This window comes from Sminthopsis crassicaudata, chromosome 2 (assembly GCF_048593235.1).
Source record: "Sminthopsis crassicaudata isolate SCR6 chromosome 2, ASM4859323v1, whole genome shotgun sequence".
Classification (NCBI taxonomy): domain Eukaryota; kingdom Metazoa; phylum Chordata; class Mammalia; order Dasyuromorphia; family Dasyuridae; genus Sminthopsis; species Sminthopsis crassicaudata.
Genome location: NC_133618.1, coordinates 206,157,448 through 206,179,218, shown reverse-complemented (window position 1 = coordinate 206,179,218; position 21,771 = coordinate 206,157,448). Strand labels below are relative to the sequence as shown.

Below are 21,771 nucleotides of genomic sequence, written 5' to 3'. Positions count from 1 at the left end.
TCTGAAATTAAACTTCTGTTGACCTGACTCTTCTCTCTCCAGCCTAGTTGGTGTGTGTTCAGATGCTCACAGGTTAGAAGACAGTTCCAGTTTAGTTGTCATTGTCAGAAGGAAGAACTGAGACAGAACTGGACCCAAAGGACCTTTCAGTACCAGTAGGGGTGGACTAGGAACCAGGAAGATTTGTTTCTTCGAAGTCTGAGCTCCCTGGTCACAGTCTGAGCTCCATAGCCCTTTCCTGCTCAAATCCTCTGGCTGACTCTTGATTGAGCTTGGCTTTCTTTGGGAGGAAAGTTCCAGACTCCTTTTCTTAATCCAGATCATTTTGGTTGGGCCTGTTTTTGCACACAAATTGACATTGTGTCTTTTTTCTTTTGTAAATGCATGTCCTGATGAGGTTTAGAATTGGGGTACTTAAATGTAATTAGGGTTTAATTGAGGTCTAGTGGCAGGTTCTGGGTATGGGGAGTCAAATGGAACTCCCCTGCAACCCCTTTGGATTTGGTGCAAGGATATGGAGTTAAATGAGGTTTGGTGGCAGCGCAAGAGTCCCTTGTAAAGGAATTTACAGAACCAAAAACCTAAATTGATATGAGGTTTATTTTGGGGTTTGGAAGTAAGGTTACAGTCTAGTTAGTAAAAGGTGAAGGTAGAGATAACAAGGCACCGGAAACAGTGTTCGAGTGGGCAGAGATCCTTGGCGTGCCAGGCATGAGACTGCTATGTTTGGAACCTCTGCAAAGAGAGGATTCCAGCTTGGCTCTTTTATAATGAGAGATTTAGCTAAAGGGGCCGGTGGATGAAGTCCCAAGTTGGCTCAGATCCGATAGAGGCTGGGACAGGCTCCGATATATCCTCTTGGAATTCAAAAGGGTGCTTTTGACCAGGATTTGTGAATGAAATAGTGAGGGCTCCTCTTGTGATTCCGTACTGGAACTTGAGGGCAGGGTAGCTCATCTAAGCCCCCAAATTTTGCTGGAAGAGAAAGACCTGAAGGACATGGCCCCACCCCTGTCTAGGGAGTAGCAGTCATAGGTAAAGACATATCTCCAAGCTCACCTCAATTCAGTGACCTTTCTCTTCCTGGCATGAACCCCCCCCCCAAATCTCTATGACCCTTGCCAGCTTGAAGCAGTTAAGAGGAGATCATTGCCCCTTTTTCCCCCACATGCATTTGAGGTAAATGCTTGAGGAGGGAATGAAGCGGGGACCCCGGAATTCTGAAGATCCTTGGAGAAAATCTTCAATTCTGCCTCAATAAGAGACTCTGCCCAAAGTCTTTTTTTCTTAAATGAATTTAAGTTTTATCTGCTTGAGAGGGGAATGATGTGGGTTGTGCTCCCTTTAAAAAATTAGTCCTTTCAGATTGATTTATTCCTTTTTGATTCCCAACCCCTCCTAGCTGATGCATTATCAATTCAAGAAACTAGGACCTTTGATTCACAAATTCTGGTCAAAAGCATCCCTTTGAATTCCAATAGAAGATCCAGGCTCTCCCAGCCCCCATAGAATCTGAGCCAATTTGGGATTCTACCCACAGCCCCTTTAGCTAAATCTCTCATTATAAAAGAGCCAAGCTGGAATCCTCTCTTTGCAGAGGTTCCAAACATAGCAGTCTCATGCCTGGCACGCCAAGGATCTCTGCCCACTCGAACACTGTTTCCGGTGCCTTGTTATCCCCACCTTCACCTTTTACTAACTAGATTGTAACCTTACTTCCAAACCCCAAAATAAACCTATTATATCAGTCTAGGTTTTCGGGTCTGTAAATTCCTTTACAAGGGACTCTTGCGCTGCCACCAGACCTCATTTAACTCCATATCCTTGCACTAAATCCAAAAGGGTTGCAGGGGAGTTCCATTTGACTCCCCATACCCAGAACCTGCCATTAGTTCTCAATCAAACCCTAATTTCATTTAAGTACCCCAATTCTAGACCTCATCACGTCCATCTATGGAATGTGGGCTTTTCTCTTTTACAAATGCATGTCTGACCCCCAACCAAAAATTAAACTCGAAATACAAAAATTAAAAGGAGAAATCAATAAAATTGAAAGTAAAAAAACTATTGAATTAATAAATAAAACCAAGAGTTGGTTTTATGAAAAAGCCAATAAAATAGATAAACCTTTGGTAAATTTGATCAAAAAAAAGAAAGAGGAAAATCAAATTGATAGTCTTACAAATGAAAAGGGGGATCTTTCCACCAATGAAGAGGAAATTAGAGAAATAATAAAGAGTTACTTTGCCCAACTTTATGCCAATAAATTTGATAACTTAAGTGAAATGGATGACTTTCTCCAAAAATATAGGCTCCCTAGATTAACAGAGGAGGAGATAAATTGCTTAAATAGTCCCATTTCAGAAAAAGAAATAGAACAAGCTATTAATCAACTCCCCAGGAAAAAATCCCCAGGGCCAGATGGATTCACATGTGAATTCTACCAAACATTTAAAGAACAATTAGCCCCAATGTTATATAAATTATTTGAAAAAATAGGGGATGAAGGAGTCCTACCAAACTCCTTTTATGACACAGACATGGTACTGATACCTAAACCTGGTAGATCGAAAACTGAGAAAGAAAATTATAGACCAATCTCCTTAATGAATATTGATGCTAAAATCTTAAATAAGATATTAGCAAAAAGACTTCAGAAAATCATCTCCAAGATAATACACTATGATCAAGTAGGATTTATTCCAGGAATGCAGGGCTGGTTTAATATTAGGAAAACTATTAATATAATTGACCATATTAATAATCAAATTAATAAGAACCATATGATCATCTCAATAGATGCAGAAAAAGCATTTGACAAAATCCAACATCCATTCCTACTAAAAACTCTTGAGAGTATAGGAATAAATGGATTATTCCTTAGAATAATCAGGAGTATATATTTAAGACCGTCAGTAAGCATAATATGCAATAGAAATAAACTGCAACCTTTCCCAGTAAGATCAGGAGTGAAACAAGGTTGCCCACTATCACCATTACTATTCAATATAGTACTAGAAACGCTAGCCTCTGCAATAAGAGCCGAGAAAGAGATTCAAGGAATTAGAGTAGGAAATGAGGAAATTAAACTATCACTTTTTGCAGATGACATGATGGTATACTTAGAGAACCCCAAAGACTCTGCTAAAAAGCTACTAGAAATAATTCAAAATTTCAGCAAAGTGGCAGGATACAAAATAAATCCACATAAATCCTCGGCATTTTTATATATCACTAACAAAATGCAACAGCAAGAGATACAAAGAGAAATTCCATTCCAAACAAATGTTGAGAGTATAAAATATTTGGGAATCCATCTACCAAAGAAAAGTCAGGAATTATATGAGAAAAATTACAAAACACTTGCCACAAAAATAAAATCAGATTTAAATAATTGGAAAGACATTCAGTGCTCTTGGATAGGCCGAGCGAATATAATAAAGATGACAATACTCCCCAAACTAATCTATTTATTTAGTGCTATACCAATCAGACTCCCAAGAAACTATTTTAATGACCTAGAAAAAATAACAACAAAATTCATATGGAAGAATAAAAGGTCAAGAATTGCAAGGGAACTAATGAAAACAAACTCAGAGGAAGGTGGTCTAAGTGTACCTGATCTAAAGCTATATTATATAGCAGCAGTCACCAAAACCATTTGGTATTGGCTACGAAATAGACCGGTAGATCAGTGGAACAGATTAGATACAAAGGACAAAAAAGGGTACATCTATAGCAATCTAATCTTTGACAAACCCAAAGATTCCAACATTAGGGATAAAAATTCATTATTCGGAAAAAACTGTTGGGAAAACTGGAAATTAGTATGGCAGAAATTAGATATGGATCCACACTTAACACCATATACCAAGATAAGATCAAAATGGGTCCATGATTTAGGCATAAAGAGGGAGATAATAAATAGATTAGAGGAACAGAGGATAATCTACCTCTCAGACTTGTGGAGGAGGAAGGAATTTATGACCAGAGGAGAACTAGAGATCATTATTGATCACAAAATAGAAGATTTTGATTACATCAAACTAAAAAGTTTCTGTACAAATAATACTAATGCAAACAAGATTAGAAGGGAAGTAACAAATTGGGAAAATATTTTTAAAAACAAAGGTTCTGACAAAGGTCTCATTTCCAAAATATATAGAGAACTGACCATAATTTATAAGAAACCGAACCATTCTCCAATTGATAAATGGTCAAAGGATATGAACAGACAATTCTCAGAGGAAGAAATTGAAACTATATCCACTCACATGAAAGAGTGTTCCAAATCACTACTGATCAGAGAAATGCAAATTAAGACCACTCTGAGATACCACTACACACCTGTCAGATTGGCTAAGATGACAGGAACAAATAATGACAAATGTTGGAGGGGATGTGGGGAAATTGGGACACTGGTACATTGCTGGTGGAGTTGTGAAAGAATCTGGCCATTCTGGAGAGCAATCTGGAATTATGCCCAAAAAGTTATCAAACTGTGCATACCCTTTGACCCAGCAGCGCTACTACTGGGATTATATCCCAAAGAAATACTAAAGAGCGGAAAGAGACATATATGTGCCAAAATGTTTGTGGCAGCTCTTTTTGTTGTAGCTAGAAACTGGAAGATGAATGGATGTCCATCAGTTGGAGAATGGTTGGGTAAATTGTGGTATATGAAGGTTATGGAATATTATTGCTCGGTAAGAAATGACCAGCAGGAGGAATATAGAGAGGCCTGGAGAGACTTAAATCAACTGATGCTGAGTGAAATGAGCAGAACCAGAAGATCACTGTACACTTCAACAACAATACTGTATGAGGATGTATTCTGATGGAAGTGGAAATCTTCAACATAAAGAAGATCCAACTCACTTCCAGTTGATCAATGATGGACAGAGGTAGCTACACCCAGAGAAGAAACACTGGGAGGGGAATGAAAATTGTTAGCACTAATATCTGTCTGCCCAGGTTGCATGTACCTTCGGATTCTAATGTTTATTGTGCAACAAGAAAATGATATTCGCACACATGTATTGTACCTAGACTATATTGTAACACATGTAAAATGTATGGTATTGCCTGTCGTCGGGGGGAGGGAATAGAGGGAGGGGGGGTAATTTGGAAAAATGAATACAAGGGATAATATTATAAAATATATATATATATATATATATAATAAAAAAAAATGCATGTCTGGTTATGAACTGTAGTTTTTAATTTTTGCACATGGTAAATTTTATTTGTGTAAGAATTAGTTATGTGGCTGGAACCAGTTGAAACTAGTATTTTAACTGTGTGCTTTATTTAAATTTGTCTTTTCATTTTGTCTGTGTTGTGTTTACAGAACGTTTATGCCATGTTTGTGCAGTGAACTAGATTTTGTTACCTTAAAAGATTGAAAATGTAGTCAGTCAGAAGAATTTCTAAGGGATGTAGTTAGAACACGGGGAAAGATTAACCTAATTCTTACCTTAGTCTTTCCATGGGAGATTAGGTTATGAGAAAAGAAGAAAAGCCTGAGACTTTTTCTGTGCTCCCAACACTGGCTAAACTGAGACTATAGAAATAAAGTTAGATTAGAACTGCTAAAAACATCTCAACAGATTCTGGAGATTTTGAGATTAATCATTAAGGAGTTTGACAATTAGTCATTTTAATATTTCAAGAAAGAACTCCTGAGACTTTTCCAAGAATTCATCCCCTTCTGAGACATCTTAGTAAGTTTGAGGTACCAGTCTATAGAATCTATTTTAAGGAAAAATAAGAATACTACTATAAAACAGAAATACTGTTAGACAAAGCAATTTTTAATCTGGATGATATTATACATGAATTGGGCTTTTAAAAGGATATGATTAAAAAACTGGATATTTGAAAACTGTTAAGATATTTAATGAGATATATTTCATTATAAAAAACAAGTAATAACAATATTTACTATAATCACAAATTTCCATTTGAAAATCTTGGTTATTATGAGTGTATAAGGTGATTTAGAGATATTAATGATGAATCAAAAATCAAGTATTTATTGTATGTTTGAAACTGCAGAATTTGGGTAATTTTAATTTATAAGTAGAGGATAAATGAAATGCTGTTTGTTAGGGAAATATCAGGAAAGATATTCAAGCTATAAGTTATGGTTAGTGAAATTTTGCTATTTTAGGTAAAAATTTCTGGCACTATAAATTTACTGTTGTTTGAGCTTTGATTACCAGGATAGTTATTTGAATGATCATAAAGCCAATAGTAGTACAGCAGTCTGAGGTCTGCTAAAAAGTGGAAAAGTGGATGTTTATGTCTGGGAAAAGTTATGGGGAATGACCTAAGTAGGAATCTTCTATTTCCCCACCATACTATTTCCTTGTGAAAAGGAAAATTCCCCACTTGGTTAATCTTAAGAGCTGCCTTTAACAATCTGTGACTACTAGATGGACTGTCAGATGTAATTCATGTCTGGAATCAAACAGTTAAGGGAATTTCCCCCTTCTTATGATGTAACTATGTTCTTTTTTCCTTTATGGAAAAATTCCATAATTAAGAAGTTTTCTAAGTTCAAAACTAAAGGTATTAAGTAATAGATTGATATTGGAACATCTCTGAGTTTATTATAATAGATGCAAGTATGAATATCTTATAGTTTTAACATATTTATGGGTCAAATTATAATATATGCATGACATCCTCCAAAAGAGAAAATTATTCGACAAGGTAATAAGACAAAAGATGGAGTGTAAACATTTTCTAATTAAATGGAACAGTAAATTTTTAAAAAGCAACAAGATCAGACTATTTTCTCTAAAAACTACATAGAGATGTATATAATTGGCCTCCAAATTTATCAGTCATGGAAATTCAGGCTTGAAGTATATATTGCCGATATAAAAAATTATTTAAAGATTTATTGGATTTTTCACATAAATTTGCATAATTTGTATTGATGATACAGAAAGTGAAACTATCTTTTTTATTTTTAAAATATCTGTCCAATAATTTTGAAGTACAAGCCATAAATGAATTTTGTAGGAAAAAGCACTATGCCGGACAAATTTACAAGTGAATTCTATCAAACATATCAGGTACAGGATTTAGGTAAGGATAGAGACAGCAAATGTTTTATAAACTGAAATTCTCTGAAATTTCAAAAATGAAGAACCAAATTTAAGTGACTATTAAAAAGGGTCATAACCTCTAGATTTCGAACCACAGAAACAGAACCCTCTGTTATTGAGTTGTCCTAAGAATAAAGCATATTGTCCAAGAAAAGCTATTTAGGAAGCAGATAAGTATATGAAATATCTGAAATTATTCTTTCTGCATCGTCTGTCCACCTGAGCAATTGTTTCTGATTGCCGTGTTCTGGCTCCTGCAGACTAAGAGAGTATTGGGTTAGCTCATGCCTCTGTTAAATGGGACAAGATGTTTAATGTTTAGATTTTCTTGATTATTCTGGTGACATGTAAATCTCCTTTGTCAAAACTGGTCAATTACAAGCAAAGTTATTTGCTTTGTAGCTGATTTAATGTAAAATGCAATTATAGAAACAATGAAAAAAACTTTGTTGTACTATTTAAACCTGGATCATCTGAAGTAAGCCCCGGCTTCTGAATGTATGGATTTAGAAGCAGCTAACATTCAGATTTTTGGATGATTTTCTAGGATTCTCTAAGTATATTATCATATTATCTACAAAAAGTGATAGTTTTTATTTCCTCACTGCCTATTTTAATTCCTTTAATTTTTTTTTTCTTTTCTTATTACTAAAGCCAACATTTCTAATACAATGTTGTAGTGGTGATAATGGGCATTCCTGTATCACCCATTACCTTACTGGGAATGCATCCAGTTTCTCTTCATTACAAATAATGCTTACTATTGGTTTTAGAAAGATACTAATTATTTTTTTTTTCCTGAGGCTGGGATTAAGTGACTTGCCCAGGGTCACACAGCTAGGAAGTGTTAAGTGTCTGACACCAGATTTGAACTCCAGGCTGGTGCTCTATCCACTGAGCCACCTAGCTGCCCCCATACTAATTATTTTAAGAAAATCTTCTTTTATCCCCTATGCTCGAGTGTATTTAAAAGGAATGGGTGCTATATTTTGTCAAATGCTTTTTCTAAATCTATTGAGATTATATGATTTTTGTTGATTTTGTTATTGATGTGGCCGATTGTGGTAATAGTTTTCCTGATATTGAACCAGCTCTGCATTCCTGATGTAAATCTCATTTGGTCATAAGTGTACTATTCTGCTGATAAATTGTAATCTTCTTGCTAATGTTTTATTTCAAAAATTTGCATCAATATTCATTAAGAAATTGGTCTATTGGAATTGTTCTTCAAATGTTTGGTAAAATTCACTTGTGAATCCATGTGGACCTGGAGATAATTTCTTAAGAGAGTTGGCTTGTTCAATTTCTTTTTCCAAAATGGGACTACTTTTTATTTCTCTTCTTTTAATCTGGACAATTTATGTTTATGTAAATATACATCCATTTTGGTTAGATTGTTAAACTTGCTGCCTTGCAGTTGGGCAAAATAGCTCTTATTTTAATTTCTTTTTCATTGGTAATAAGTTCACCCTTTTCATTTTTGATGGTGATTTGTTTTTCCTTTTTCTAACCAAATTAGCCAAAGTTTATCTATTTTGACTTTTTTTTTCATAAAACCAACTTTTGAGCTTATTACTTCAATAGTTTTCTTAGTTTCAATTTATTAATCTCTCCTTTGAGTTTCAGAATTTCTAATTTGGTATTTAATTATGGGGGGTTTAATTTGTTCTTTTTCTAGCTTTTTTAGTTGCATGTCCAATTCATTGATCTTTCTCTATTTTATTCATGTGGCCATTTAGAGATATAAAATTTGTCCTAAGGACTTCCGGCCAAGATGGCGGCATGGAGGCAGACAGCTGCTTGAGCTCCTCGTTTTCTCTCAGAACTTACTTCATGACAAGCCTCTGACTTAATGCTTGACCCAGAAAGAAATCCACAAATAATCACCAAGAGAAGACATCCTTGAAAGTCGCCAGAAAAGGTCTGTGTTTGCTCTGGGGAGGGTCAATCAGACTGGGCGCAGACTGAGGGCAGGCAGCCAGAGCAAGACAGACAGCTCACACAGCTCAGACCGGAGGGGGAGGGGTGTGATCTCTGCCGTTTCTGTGAAAGGGCTTTTGCCCCAGTGTGGATGCTCGGTCTTGGCAGCAAGCCAGGAGCAGTGGAGAGGGTGTAAACACCGGAGGTAAAGATTAAAACCTCAGAAAGCCAGCGTCTCTCAGAGCCCGACCACCCCCAACCCCCACCTGGACTGACTCCGTGCGTTCTCGGGAGCCTCAGAGCAGCAGACTCAATACAGTCATTGCTGTTCTGTTAATGGCTCTCTGCTGCCCTACCCCCAGTCTGTAGAGGAAGCCCATTAATAGCATCCAGCCCCATCCCCCGCAAAACAGACCAATTGTTTCTCTTGTCAGTTTGTTTTCTTTGATTCCTACTCTGACAAAATGAACAAAAAATTCAAAAGGGCTCTAACCATTGACAGCTTCTGTGTGGAGAGGGAGCAGACTTCAAATACTGAGGAGACTAGGAACAGACTGTCCCCAGATGTATCCCCTGGGAGGGATATAAGCTGTTCCTCAATACAAAAGAACCTCATAGAGGAAATCAAAAAGGCTCTCACAAGAGAGCTGGAAGAGAAATGGGAAAAGGAAAGGGAAGCTTGGCAAGAGAGCCTGGAGAAGTCATCCCATGCATTCAAAGAAAGAGTGGATAAAGAAATGAAATCATTGAGAAACAAGATTAGTGAGCTGGACAAGGTAAACAACTCCAAGGAAAACAGGATTAGTGAGCTGGAAAAAGAAATCAGCTCTCTAAAAAATAAAATGGATAAAATGGAAAAAAATTCCATAGAAGATAAAAACGCAATTGGACAATTACAAAGAGATATAAAAAAAGTGGGTGAAGAAAATACATCATTGAAAATTAGACTGGAACAAGTAGAAATGAATGACTCAAGGAGAAACCAAGAGGTAGTCAAGCAAAACCAGAGAAATGAAACAATTGAAAAGAATGTCAAGTACCTTACCAGAAAGACAACAGACCTGGAAAACAGATCCAGGAGAGACAATTTGAGAATAATCGGACTCCCTGAAAAATGTGAGGAAAAAAAGAGCTTGGACACTATTTTTGAGGAAATTATCAAAGAGAACTGCCCAGACATTCTGGAAACAGAGGGTAAAATAGACATTGAAAAAATTCATCGATCACCTACTGAAAGGGACCCTAAAATCAAAACGCCAAGAAATATAGTGGCCAAGTTCAAGAACCATCAGACAAAGGAAAAGATATTGGAAGCTGCTAGAAAAAAACAATTCAGATATGGAGGATCCACAATAAGGATAACCAAGGATCTAGCAGCGTCCACATTAAAAGAACGCAGGGCCTGGAACATGATATTCCGAAAGGCTAAGGAACTTGGTATGCAGCCAAGAATAACTTACCCAGCAAGAATGAGCATCGTTTTCCAGGGAAGAAGATGGACATTTAACGAAATAAATGAATTCCATCTATTTTTGATGAAAAAACCAGACCTACATAAAAGGTTTGATCTTCAAATACAGAACTCAAGAGACTTCTAAAAAAGGTAAAAAGAAATCTTGAGAACTATACTTCTGTCAAAAAAATATGTAAAGAACATATGTACAATTTGTCTTAGAAACTAGAGGTGGAAAGGAGATTATATCATAAAAAAGTATAAAGTGGTGGTACTACATCTCATGAAGAGGCAAAGGTAACCTATTATATCTGAGAGAAAGAAAGGAGGGAGATGAACATAGCGTGTATCAATAGACATATTCGATTTATGGTGAAACTTCTTCCACTTCATTGAAAAGTGAAAGGGAAGGAGTAAGCTAAGAGGAAGGGAATACAGTAATTTCGAGGAAAAGGGGTAAAATAAGGGGAGGATCTTTAAGGTGGGGGAGGGATCCTAAAAAGGGAGGGCTGTGAAAAGCAAGTGGAATTCACCAGTTTAATACTGGATAGGAGGGTAAAAGGGAAGGAAAGGGGAAAAGCATAAGCAGGGGTTAATAGGATGGCAAGCAATATAGAATTAGTCCTTCTAACCATAAATGTGAATGGGGCAAACTGCCTCATAAAGAGGAAGCAGTTAGCAGACTGGATTAAAAGTCAGAATCCTACTATATGTTGTTTACAGGAAACACACCTGAAACAGGGTGAGACATTCAAACTAAAAGTAAAAGGGTGGAGCAGAATCTATTATGCTTCAGGCAAAACCAAAAAAGCAGGGGTAGCCATCCTCATCTCAGATCAAGCAAAAACAAAAATTGATCTAATTAAAAGAGATAAGGAAGGGCATTATATCCTGCTAAAGGGCAGCATCAATAGTGAAGCAGTATCAATATTAAACATGTATGCACCAAGTGGTGCAGCATCTAAATTCTTAAAAGAGAACTTAAGAGAGCTGCAAGAGGAAATAGATAGCAAAACTATAATAGTGGGAGATCTCAACCTTGCACTCTCAGAATTAGATAAATCAAACCACAAAATAAATAAGAAAGAAGTCAAAGAGGTAAATAGAATACTAGAAAAGTTTGATATGATAGATCTTTGGCGAAAGCTAAATGGAGACAGAAAGGAATATACTTTCTTCTCAGCAGTTCATGGAACCTATACAAAAATTGATCATATACTAGGGCATAAAAACCTCAAAATCAAATGCAGTAAGGCAGAAATAGTAAATGCATCCTTTTCAGACCATAATTCAATCAAAATAACATTTAATAAAAAGCCAGGGGAAAATAGACCAAAAAATAATTGGAAACTAAATAATCTTATACTAAAGAATGATTGGGTAAAACAGCAAATCATAGACATAATTAATAACTTCACCCAAGAAAATGACAATAATGAGACATCATACCAAAATGTGTGGGATACAGCCAAAGCAGTAATAAGGGGAAGTTGTATATCTCTACAGGCCTACTTGCATAAAATAGAGAAAGAGAGAGCCAACGAATTGGGCTTACAACTAAAATTGCTAGAAAAGGAACAAATTAAAAACCCCCAGACAAACACAAAACTTGAAATTCAAAAAATAAAAGGTGAGATTAATAAAATTGAAAGTAAAAAAACTATTGAATTAATTAATAAAACTAAGAGTTGGTTTTATGAAAAAACCAACAAAATAGACAAACCCTTAGTAAACCTGATTAAAAAAAGGAAAGAGAAAAAGCAAATTGATAGCCTTGAAAATGAAAAGGGTGAACTCACCACTAATGAAGAGGAAATTAGAACAATAGTTAGGAGCTACTTTGCTCAACTTTATGCCGATATATTCGATAACTTAAATGAAATGGAAGAATACCTTCAAAAATATAGCTTGCCCAGATTAACAGAGGAAGAAGTAAGTAGTCTAAATAGTCCCATCTCAGAAAAAGAAATAGAACAAGGTATTAACCAACTTCCTAAGAAAAAGTCCCCAGGACCAGATGGATTTACAGGTGAATTCTACCAAACATTTAAAGAACAACTAACTCCAATGCTATGTAAACTATTTGAAAAAATAGGGATTGAAGGAGTCCTACCAAATTCCTTCTATGACACAGACATGGTACTGATACCTAAACCAGGTAGATCGAAAACTGAGAAAGAAAACTATAGACCAATCTCCTTAATGAATATTGATGCTAAAATCTTAAATAAGATATTAGCAAATAGACTTCAGAAAATCATCCCCAGGATAATACACTATGACCAAGTGGGATTTATACCAGGAATGCAGGGCTGGTTTAATATTAGGAAAACTATTAGTATAATTGACCATATTAATAATCAAATTAATAAAAACCATATGATCATCTCAATAGATGCAGAAAAGGCATTTGATAAAATCCAACATCCATTCCTACTAAAAACGCTTGAGAGTATAGGAATAAATGGACTATTCCTTAAAATAATAAGGAGCATATATTTAAAACCTTCAGTAAACATCATATGTAATGGTGATAAACTAGAACCTTTCCCTGTAAGATCAGGAGTGAAACAAGGTTGCCCACTATCACCATTACTATTCAATATAGTACTAGAAACTCTAGCCTTGGCAATAAGAGCCGAGAAAGAGATCCAAGGAATTAGAGTAGGAAATGAAGAAATCAAATTGTCACTTAGAGAACCCCAAAGACTCTGCTAAAAAGCTATTAGAAATAATTCAGAATTTTAGCAAAGTCGCAGGATACAAAATAAATCCACATAAATCCTCAGGATTTTTATACATTACCAACACAATCCAACAACAAGAGATACAAAGAGAAATTCCATTCAGAATAACAGTCGATAGTATAAAATATTTGGGAATATATCTACCAAAGGAGAGTCAGGAATTATATGAGCAAAATTACAAAACACTTGCCACAAAAATAAAGTCAGATTTAAATAATTGGAAAGACATTCAGTGTTCTTGGATAGGCCGAGCGAATACAATAAAGATGACAATACTCCCCAAACTAATCTATCTATTTAGCGCTATACCAATCAGACTCCTAAGAAACTATTTTAATGACCTAGAAAAAATAACAACAAAATTCATATGGAAGAATAAAAGGTCGAGAATTGCAAGGGAACTAATGAAAAAAAGTCAGAGGAAGGTGGTCTAAGTGTACCTGATTTAAAGCTATATTATAAAGCAACAGTCACCAAAACCATTTGGTATTGGCTAAGAAATAGACTAGTTGATCAGTGGCATAGGTTAGGTTCACAGGGCAAGATAGTGAATAAAAATAGCAATCTAATCTTTGACAAACCCAAAGATCCCAAATTTTGGGATAAGAATTCATTATTTGACAAAAACTGCTGGGAAAACTGGAAATTAGTATGGCAGAAACTAGGCATGGACCCACATTTAACACCACATACTAAGATTAGATCAAAATGGGTCCAAGATTTAGGCATAAAGAACGAAATCATAAATAAATTGGAGGAACATGGGATGGTTTACCTCTCAGACTTGTGGAGGAGGAAGGAGTTCGGGTCCCAGGGAGAACTAGAGAACATTATTGATCACAAAATAGAACATTTTGATTACACCAAATTAAAAAGTTTCTGCACAAACAAAACTAATGCAAACAAGATTAGAAGGGAAGTAACAAATTGGGAAAAAATTTTTACAGTTAAAGGTTCTGATAAAGGCCTCATCTCCAAAATATACAGAGAATTGACTTTAATTTATAAGAAATCAAGCCATTCTCCAATTGATAAATGGTCAAAGGATATGACAGACAATTTTCAGATGATGAAATTAAAACTATTTCCACTCATATGAAAGAGTGTTCCAAATCACTACTGATCAGAGAAATGCAAATTAAGACAGCTCTGAGGTATCATTACACACCTGTCAGATTGGCTAAGATGACAGGAACAAATAACGATGAATGTTGGAGGGGCTGTGGGAAAACTGGGACACTGATGCATTGTTGGTGGAGTTGTGAAAGAATCCAACCATTCTGGAGAGCAATCTGGAATTATGCCCAAAAAGTTATCAAAATGTGCATACCCTTTGACCCAGCCATACTACTACTGGGCTTATACCCCAAGGAACTACTAAAGAAGGGAAAGGGACCTGTATGTGCCAAAATGTTTGTGGCAGCCCTTTTCATAGTGGCTAGAAGCTGGAAGATGAATGGATGTCCATCAATTGGAGAATGGTTGGGTAAACTATGGTATATGAATGTTATGGAATATTATTGTTCTATAAGAAATGACCAACAGGAGAAATACAGAGAGGCTTGGAGAGACTTACATCAACTGATGCTGAGTGAAACGAGCAGAACCAGAAGATCATTATACACTTCAACAATGATACTATACGAGGATGTATGCTGATGGAAGTGGATTTCTTCAACATAGAGAAGAGCTAATCCAATTCCAATTGATTAATGATAGACAGAACCAGCTACATCCAGAAAAGGAACACTGGGAAATGAATGTAAACTGTTATTTTTACCTTCTGAATCCAATTCTTCCTGTGCAACAAAAAAAATTCGGTTCTACACACATATATTGTATCTAGAATATACTGTATATATTTAACATATATAAGACTGCTTGCCATCTGGGGGAGGGGGTTGGGGGAGGAAGGGAAAAAATCTGAATAGAATAAGTGCAAGGGATAATGTTGTAAAAAATTACCCATGCATATGTACTGTCAAAAAAAATTGTTATAATTATAAAATAAAATAAAAATTAAAAAAAAAAATTTCTTCTAAGAACAGCAGTCAACATTCAATGAGATAGTGGTCCCAAGATTCTGGGAGAGATCTGAGTCTACTTGTAAAGGGCTAGAACTGAGCAATGCACTTGGATGATGAAGCATGTGAGACTAATTGCCAATTGGACGGTTCCCTATTAACTTGTTTAAGGTTGACCCTCCCCAGCTGTTCTGTGCTGACTTGATTGGTGAGACAAAGAGAGGGAAGTGACTTGTGTGGGAGGAGCAAGAGAAACTTAGGTGGTGGAACTCATGCTCACTTGCTCACTTGCACTCGTGACCTGGCGTTGGAGGCGAAGGTAAAGATCTAGAATAAAGACGTTTAGTGATCCTGACTCCTGCTGATTTCTGGAAAGACAGAGTTCCAGCATCTACTGTCCCAGTTTTTTCCTCTTTCCCCTTTTAAAAAAAGTGATCTCTATGAACTGCAGAGTAAATGTATAATGCCCCCTTCCCCTCAAACACTGGATCCACTTACTTTTCCAGCCATAATTCATCCTCAGTTCCCTCTATAATTCCCTATTCTCCCTACATTTTCCTGCTTCATATTTTACCTCTAGGTATGAAATAAACTCCCATTGCTGATTTTTCTTCAAGGCTACTGCAGGTGCCACTAATATCTGGCATGTACATATGCCCAGAGTTTGCAAAACACTTTACAAACATGATCTAACTTTATTTTCATTAACACTGTGAAGTAGTTGGCATTATTATCCATATTTTACAGAGGAGAAAATAAGAAGTTAAGTGAAACGCCCGGAATCCCATAGCTGTCTGATGTTACCTCTGAATTGAGGTCTTCCTGACTTTAGCTATATCGCTGCCTTACTTTCCTTTCTGCTTTTCTCCTTCCAACAAGATGGGATTTCACCTACAATTTCTTCTGGCACTTCGGGCATTTCCCCCTTCCATACCATATTTTACCTAGCATTAGTTTTGTATTGTATCTCTCCTAACAACACTGCAATTTCCCTATGGATAAAGGCAAAGGCTAGCACCAAGCCACACAAATAACATTCCTTGTGCTTCCCTCGTTGGAGCTCCGGTCACCCGCTCAGTGTAATATAACTATGCCTACCAGAAACTTAAGGACGCGTGAGGTGATAACTGTTTGCATATTTACGTAAGTTCTTTCCATGTAAATTCTTTCTCCGGATTTTCCAAAAGAATCAAGTCCTAAGAGGCCAACCCTGTGCGATGGGCAATTAGAACATATTTGCTTTAAGAAGGGAATTAAAGGTCAGCCAACTTGTCTGAGTGAGGGAGACTCTAGAGAAGTCTTTGGCCGACATTTCCTTTATTCGAAGATCACAGGCACGTTAAGGGTTTCTCCCACCTACCGGAACAGTAGATTAGATATGCCCTCAGAGAGGAGACTGAGGCGACAACCACCCAGTGATCTCGGTGCACCGGAGCGATGCAAAACAGGGGCGCGGGCGGGAAGGGAAGGTCACTGACTCCAGGGGGAGGAAAGAAGGGGGCCAGGAAAGGACTCCAGAAGAAGGCGCCGAGAGTAGCAGTAAATAGGGGTGGGGAGACACATTTAAAGGAATACAGCTTGAGCGCACAGACGCCAGCGGTAGGAGCCCGGCTGAATCCCGCAGCCAGAGGCCGCCCCTGCGGGCTTCAGCGGCCTCCCAACCTGGCCTCTGCGGCGCGCAGCTCTCCCTTCCCGGGTTCCTTACAGCGGCGGAATCAGCAATCTGTAGCTCTCCTCGACCATAATCTCTGGGGTTAGGAGAAAGGATGAGGAAAGTGGGGAGCCGACAGGTCGCCTGCGCCATGACAAAGCCACTACACCGGGAGACGCACCCCGGACACGCCTGCCGCAGGACGACCAGCACCACTTCCGGCGTCGCCGGCCCCGCGCCGAAGCACTCCCAACCTAACTTCCGGTGCGGGCCCGACCTCTGGAGGTTTCGAGGCTTCCTTTGGAGCCGGGGAGCGCGCGGGGCGGGGCTAGTAGAGGCGTTCTGTCCCTGCGGGGTGGGACTGGTGACGGAATCCCGGCCGAGCGGGGAAAGGAAGGAAGGGAAATTTAAAAAAGCGAAGTGGGAGTGGCTGCCTCTGCTGGAGAAAGCCGGTTTTCTGCTCCCGAAAAGAGTTCTACCCAGGAGCCTCCACACTTCACTTCCTAGTCCGGTGGCTGTGAGGTGAGTACCCACTTTTCATGTCCCCCCCGTTCCTCTTTTCTTTCCTCAGTTGGCCTGTTCGCAACTCTGTACGAACCTTCGCTTTCCCGCGCCCAGCTCCGCAGCCACGTGCCAGCCTCAGTTGGGTTGGAGCCGTGACTCGGCGGCTTGGCTCAGGGTGGGGGAGGGGGGGTGAGTAGGCCTTTGGTTGCCATGGCGACTAGCGGCAAAGAGAGGTGATGAAGGGGTGAAGATACTAGTGGCGAATTAGGAGAATGGGCACTGCCTTTCTTTATGGATCAGGGCGGTGGCCGCCTGATTCAGAGCTGGGAGAGGCCTCCCCGGAGCCGGCCGGCCCAACCTTCTCATTTTTACAGAAAAAGAAACCGAGGTACGGAGAGGAAGCGGCCTCTCCCTGTGTAAGTAGCCGAGCTGGGGCTCGTGCCTTCCTCAGTCGGGGTGGTCGCCCCCGGTGGTTGCGTCTTGGTGTCTAAGGGGTGAGGCAGCTCAGGGAGGCACTGTGGGGGTAAGGGTGGGCCGGGAGGAATCTTGTTAATTTTCCTTCTGGCCCTGTCCGGAGGCCGGCTTTTAACTGGGGGCAGGGCTTGGGGGGGAACCTATAGGTTGACCCTCAAAATCTCATTAATCCCTAGCCTTCGTGGACCCTGAGGGAACCGGCCAGAGCGTGGGCCGTCTCAGTCACGGTCACTGACAGCCCCTCGCGCCCTTCCTCAAAGACCTGGATGGAACAGCTGGAGAAGGAGGCCATGCTGAGCGAGCGGAGGTACGAGGGCTCTTTCACTTCCACCCTGAAGACTCTCCTGGTTTTCTCGGCTCTGATGATCACCTTGCCCATTGGGTTGTATTTCTCGTCCAAGTCTTACGTGTTCGAAGGTACTTTGGGAATGTCCAACAGAGACAGCTACTTCTACGCAGCTATCGTTGCCGTCGTGTCTGTCCACCTGATACTTGCCCTCTTCGTGTACTTTGCCTGGAATGAAGGCTCCCGCCAGTGGCGGGAAGGCAAACAGGACTGATGCAGCGGCGCCCGGCTCCATAATAGTTAGAATAAGGAAACGGGTGCAGGGAGCATTTAGGGTTAGGCTATGATTGAGGAAGACGCGGAAGCTCTCCAACTGAGGACTCATGCTCCTCAGTCACTCGTGCTGGTTCAAAAACCTTTAGAAAGTCAGCTAGTTGGAATTAATGGGCAAAAAATTCCACCTTTTCAAGAAGAAAAAATATTTTGTTGTTTTGTTGTATTATATGTAAAATTATATTATATGTAAAATTTTCCATGATACCTGCAGGTGTTATCAAGCCTATTAAACTGCATTCTACACTGGAAATGTAAATGTAAAAACTGTTTAGGCCAATAGATTGTCTTTTGATTTTCTTTTCATGTAGATAAGTGCTTAGGATTTAGAAACTGAAATTAATCTTTTAAAACAAAAATAGATTTCTCAATGTTTTGCTGTATTACATGCAAAATTGTTCAGGATACATGCGGGTCTTAACTAGCAAATTAAACTGCACTTTATACTGGAAATGAGTAAAAACTGCTCAGGTCATTAGACTGTTTTTTTGTTTTCATTTCACGTAGATACATGAAAATGTGCTCAGGTTTTAGACACTGAAATAAATCTTTCCCGGAAATGTTGCACATTAAGATTTATTCAACAGTGCTAAGTTTTTCTGAATGTTTAAGCAAAAATGAATAAATCCCATGCATTCATATTGAAACATTTTTGATTTTTTGAAGAGTATATATGTTAAAGTGAGGTCCTATTTCTCTAGTGAATTGACTGTTGAAAGAGAAATAACAAGTTTTAATTCAGCATGATTCCATAGTTTGCATAGTCACCATGTAGCAAGTAAAACTATCCTATTTTTCTGGGATGAGGTAATTTTAGATCCCCAAGAAACCAGTCTTTGAAAATCCACTATCTTGTGGATGAGAAGTTCTGTTAAGCAACTATTTCTGAAGTGCCAGTGGAATCATGGGTGGTTTTTGCTGGGGATATGAAGATTTTAAAATGATGTCCTACCTTGGTCTAGTGTTATTTCTAACCATTTGAATGAAGTCAGCAGTGTCCAGTGTTTGTGGCCATTTCCTGATTTTAGAGAAATTCTTGATTTAAGCAAATGAATATTTAAACTGCCTCTGATTTCTAAGTTTTTCTGGTGGATATTTATATAAGTCACTTTATTATAGGTCAGTCTCACTATGAATCTTTTTACTAGAAATCAGTTTTCAGTATCAGCTTCTTTGTAGTAAAAATTCTGAGATATGGAGGCAAGAGAACCTACTCAATTTTGCTTTGTTCTTGGTTTTTCTATATGGAATTTAAAATAACTTAAAAATAGACTAAGGGAATGAAAAGACATGATTAAGGATAAAAACCAAATGAAAGAATTGAAGTTTATATGATTGAGAAGTAATAAAATAGGAGTTTCTGAATTTATCAGCCCCTTTTTTTCCCCTTCAGTGTGGTCTGCCAATGCAGACAGCTTCTAAGTGAAAGTGCAGAGCCTAGACTTCCTCCTGCAAAAGCTTTTTAGGCAAAGGGTTGGTGTAGGGTTGTCTTCTGGAAGTCCTCACATCAGTTGTTTTAGCTTAATTGGAGCTCTTATCACCTACATAAGTTATTAAATTTCTTTTTTACATAATTTCTAGCCTTCTATTGTTCTTGGTAATTGGGGTGGTATTGCTTTTAGGTGTCTTTTTCCTATTTGTAAAATGAGTTTCCACTGTGAGATTAATCTAAATCTTTGCAGTTCTTAGGGGTTCATCTAATATGAATTCTGCCCTATTTGTATTCATACTAGTAGGTAAATAGAAACAAACCCCTCCATAGTCACTAGTGTTAGAATGAGGTCCTGAAAATTGTATAAAAAATACAAAATCATCTTATTTTCCAAGCAACTGCTTTTTCTTTTTTTTTCTTTTTATTCATTTTTCCAAATTATCCCCTCCCTCTCTCCACTCCCTCCCCCCCCCCCCATGGCAGGTAATCCCATACATTTTACATGTGTTACAATATAACCTAGATACAATATATGTGTGTAAATACCTTTTTCTTGTTGCACATTAATTATTAGCTTCCGAAGGTATAAGTAACCTGGGTAGATAGACAGTAGTGCTAACAATTTACATTCACTTCCCAGTGTTCCATCTCTGGGTGTAGTTATTTCTGTCCATCATTGATCAACTGGAAGTGAGTTGGATCTTCTTTATGTTGAAGATTTCCACTTCCATCAGAATACATCCTCATACAGTATTGTAGTTGAAGTGTACAGTGATCTTCTGGTTCTGCTCATTTCACTCAGCAACAGTTGATTTAAGTCTCTCCAAGCCTCTCTGTATTCCTCCTGCTGGTCATTTCTTACAGGACAATAATATTCCATAACCTTCATATACCACAATTTACCCAACCATTCTCCAATTGATGGACATCCGTTCAACTTCCAGTTTCTAGCCACAATAAAAAGAGCTGCCACAAACATTTTGGCACATACAGGTCCCTTTCCACTCTTTAGTATTTCTTTGGGATATAATCCCAATAACAGCAATGCTGGGTCAAAGGGTATGCACAGTTTGACAACTTTTGGGGCATAGTTCCAAATTGCTCTCCAGAATGGCTGGATTCTTTCACAACTCCACCAACAATGTATAAGTGTCCCAGTTTTCCCACATCCCCTCCAACATTCATCATTATTTGTTCCTGTCATCTTAGCCAATCTGACAGGTGTGTAGTGGTATCTCAGAGTTGTCTTAATTTGCATTTCTCTGATCAGTAGTGATTTGGAACACTTTTTCATATGAGTGGAAATAGTTTCAATTTCATCATCTGAGAATTGTCTGTTCATATCCCTTGACCATTTATCAATTGGAGAATGGTTTGGTTTCCTATAAATCAGGGTCAGTTCTCTATCTATTTTGGAAATGAGACCTTTGTCAGAACCTTTACTTTTAAAAATATTTTCCCAATTTGTTACTTCCCTTCTAATCTTGTTTGCATTAGTATTGTTTGTACAGAAACTTTTTAGTTTGATGTAATCAAAATCTTCTATTTTGTGATCAATAATGATCTCTAATTCTCCTCTGGTCATAAATTCCTTCCTCCTCCACAGGTCTGAGAGGTAGACTATTCTCTGTTCCTCTAATCTGTTTATGATCTCATTCTTTATGCCTAAATCATGGACCCATTTTGATCTTATCTTGGTATATAGTGCAACTGCTTTTTCAATGGAAGAGCCTCTTGTTCAGTTGTTTTCAGTCATATCTAACTCTCAAGACTCCATTTCCTTCTCCGGATCATTTTATAAATGAGAAAACTGAGGCAAACGGGGTTAA

At 38.1% G+C, this 21,771-nt stretch overlaps 2 protein-coding genes across 3 annotated transcripts in view; one reads left to right on the top strand and one right to left on the bottom strand.

Moving 5' to 3' along the window:
• The window catches only part of LOC141552709 (uncharacterized), a 178,635-nt gene extending 161,006 nt beyond the window's left edge, over positions 1-17,629 (bottom strand). The window contains exons 1-2 of the mRNA XM_074284734.1: positions 17,617-17,629; positions 15,343-17,428 (exon numbers count right to left, since the gene is read on the bottom strand). Coding sequence (XP_074140835.1) covers positions 16,647-17,428; positions 17,617-17,629 — 795 coding nt within the window. The 3' untranslated portion in view covers positions 15,343-16,646. The remainder of the gene's footprint in view (positions 1-15,342; positions 17,429-17,616) is intronic.
• On the top strand, positions 17,296-19,157 carry LOC141555330 (vacuolar ATPase assembly integral membrane protein VMA21-like). 2 transcript variants are annotated; one of them, XM_074288107.1, is made up of 2 exons: positions 17,296-17,435; positions 18,068-19,157. In XM_074288107.1, exon 2 carries the CDS (start codon positions 18,158-18,160, stop codon positions 18,449-18,451), a length of 294 nt encoding a protein of 97 aa, XP_074144208.1. In that variant the 5' UTR covers positions 17,296-17,435; positions 18,068-18,157; the 3' UTR covers positions 18,452-19,157. The 2 variants fall into 2 exon arrangements, with proteins under 2 accessions (XP_074144208.1, XP_074144207.1); XM_074288106.1 differs by lacking the exon at positions 17,296-17,435 and adding an exon at positions 17,614-17,833.
• The last annotated feature ends 2,614 nt before the right edge of the window (positions 19,158-21,771 follow it).

Bases quoted from the DNA above. Each gene is read 5' to 3' on its own strand.
- LOC141555330 (XM_074288106.1), top strand. From the start codon at position 17,690: ATGGGCACTGCCTTTCTTTATGGATCAGGGCGGTGGCCGCCTGATTCA. The intron at 17,834-18,067 runs GTAAGTAGCCGA...ATTAATCCCTAG, and splicing joins AGGAAGCGGCCTCTCCCTGT to CCTTCGTGGACCCTGAGGGA.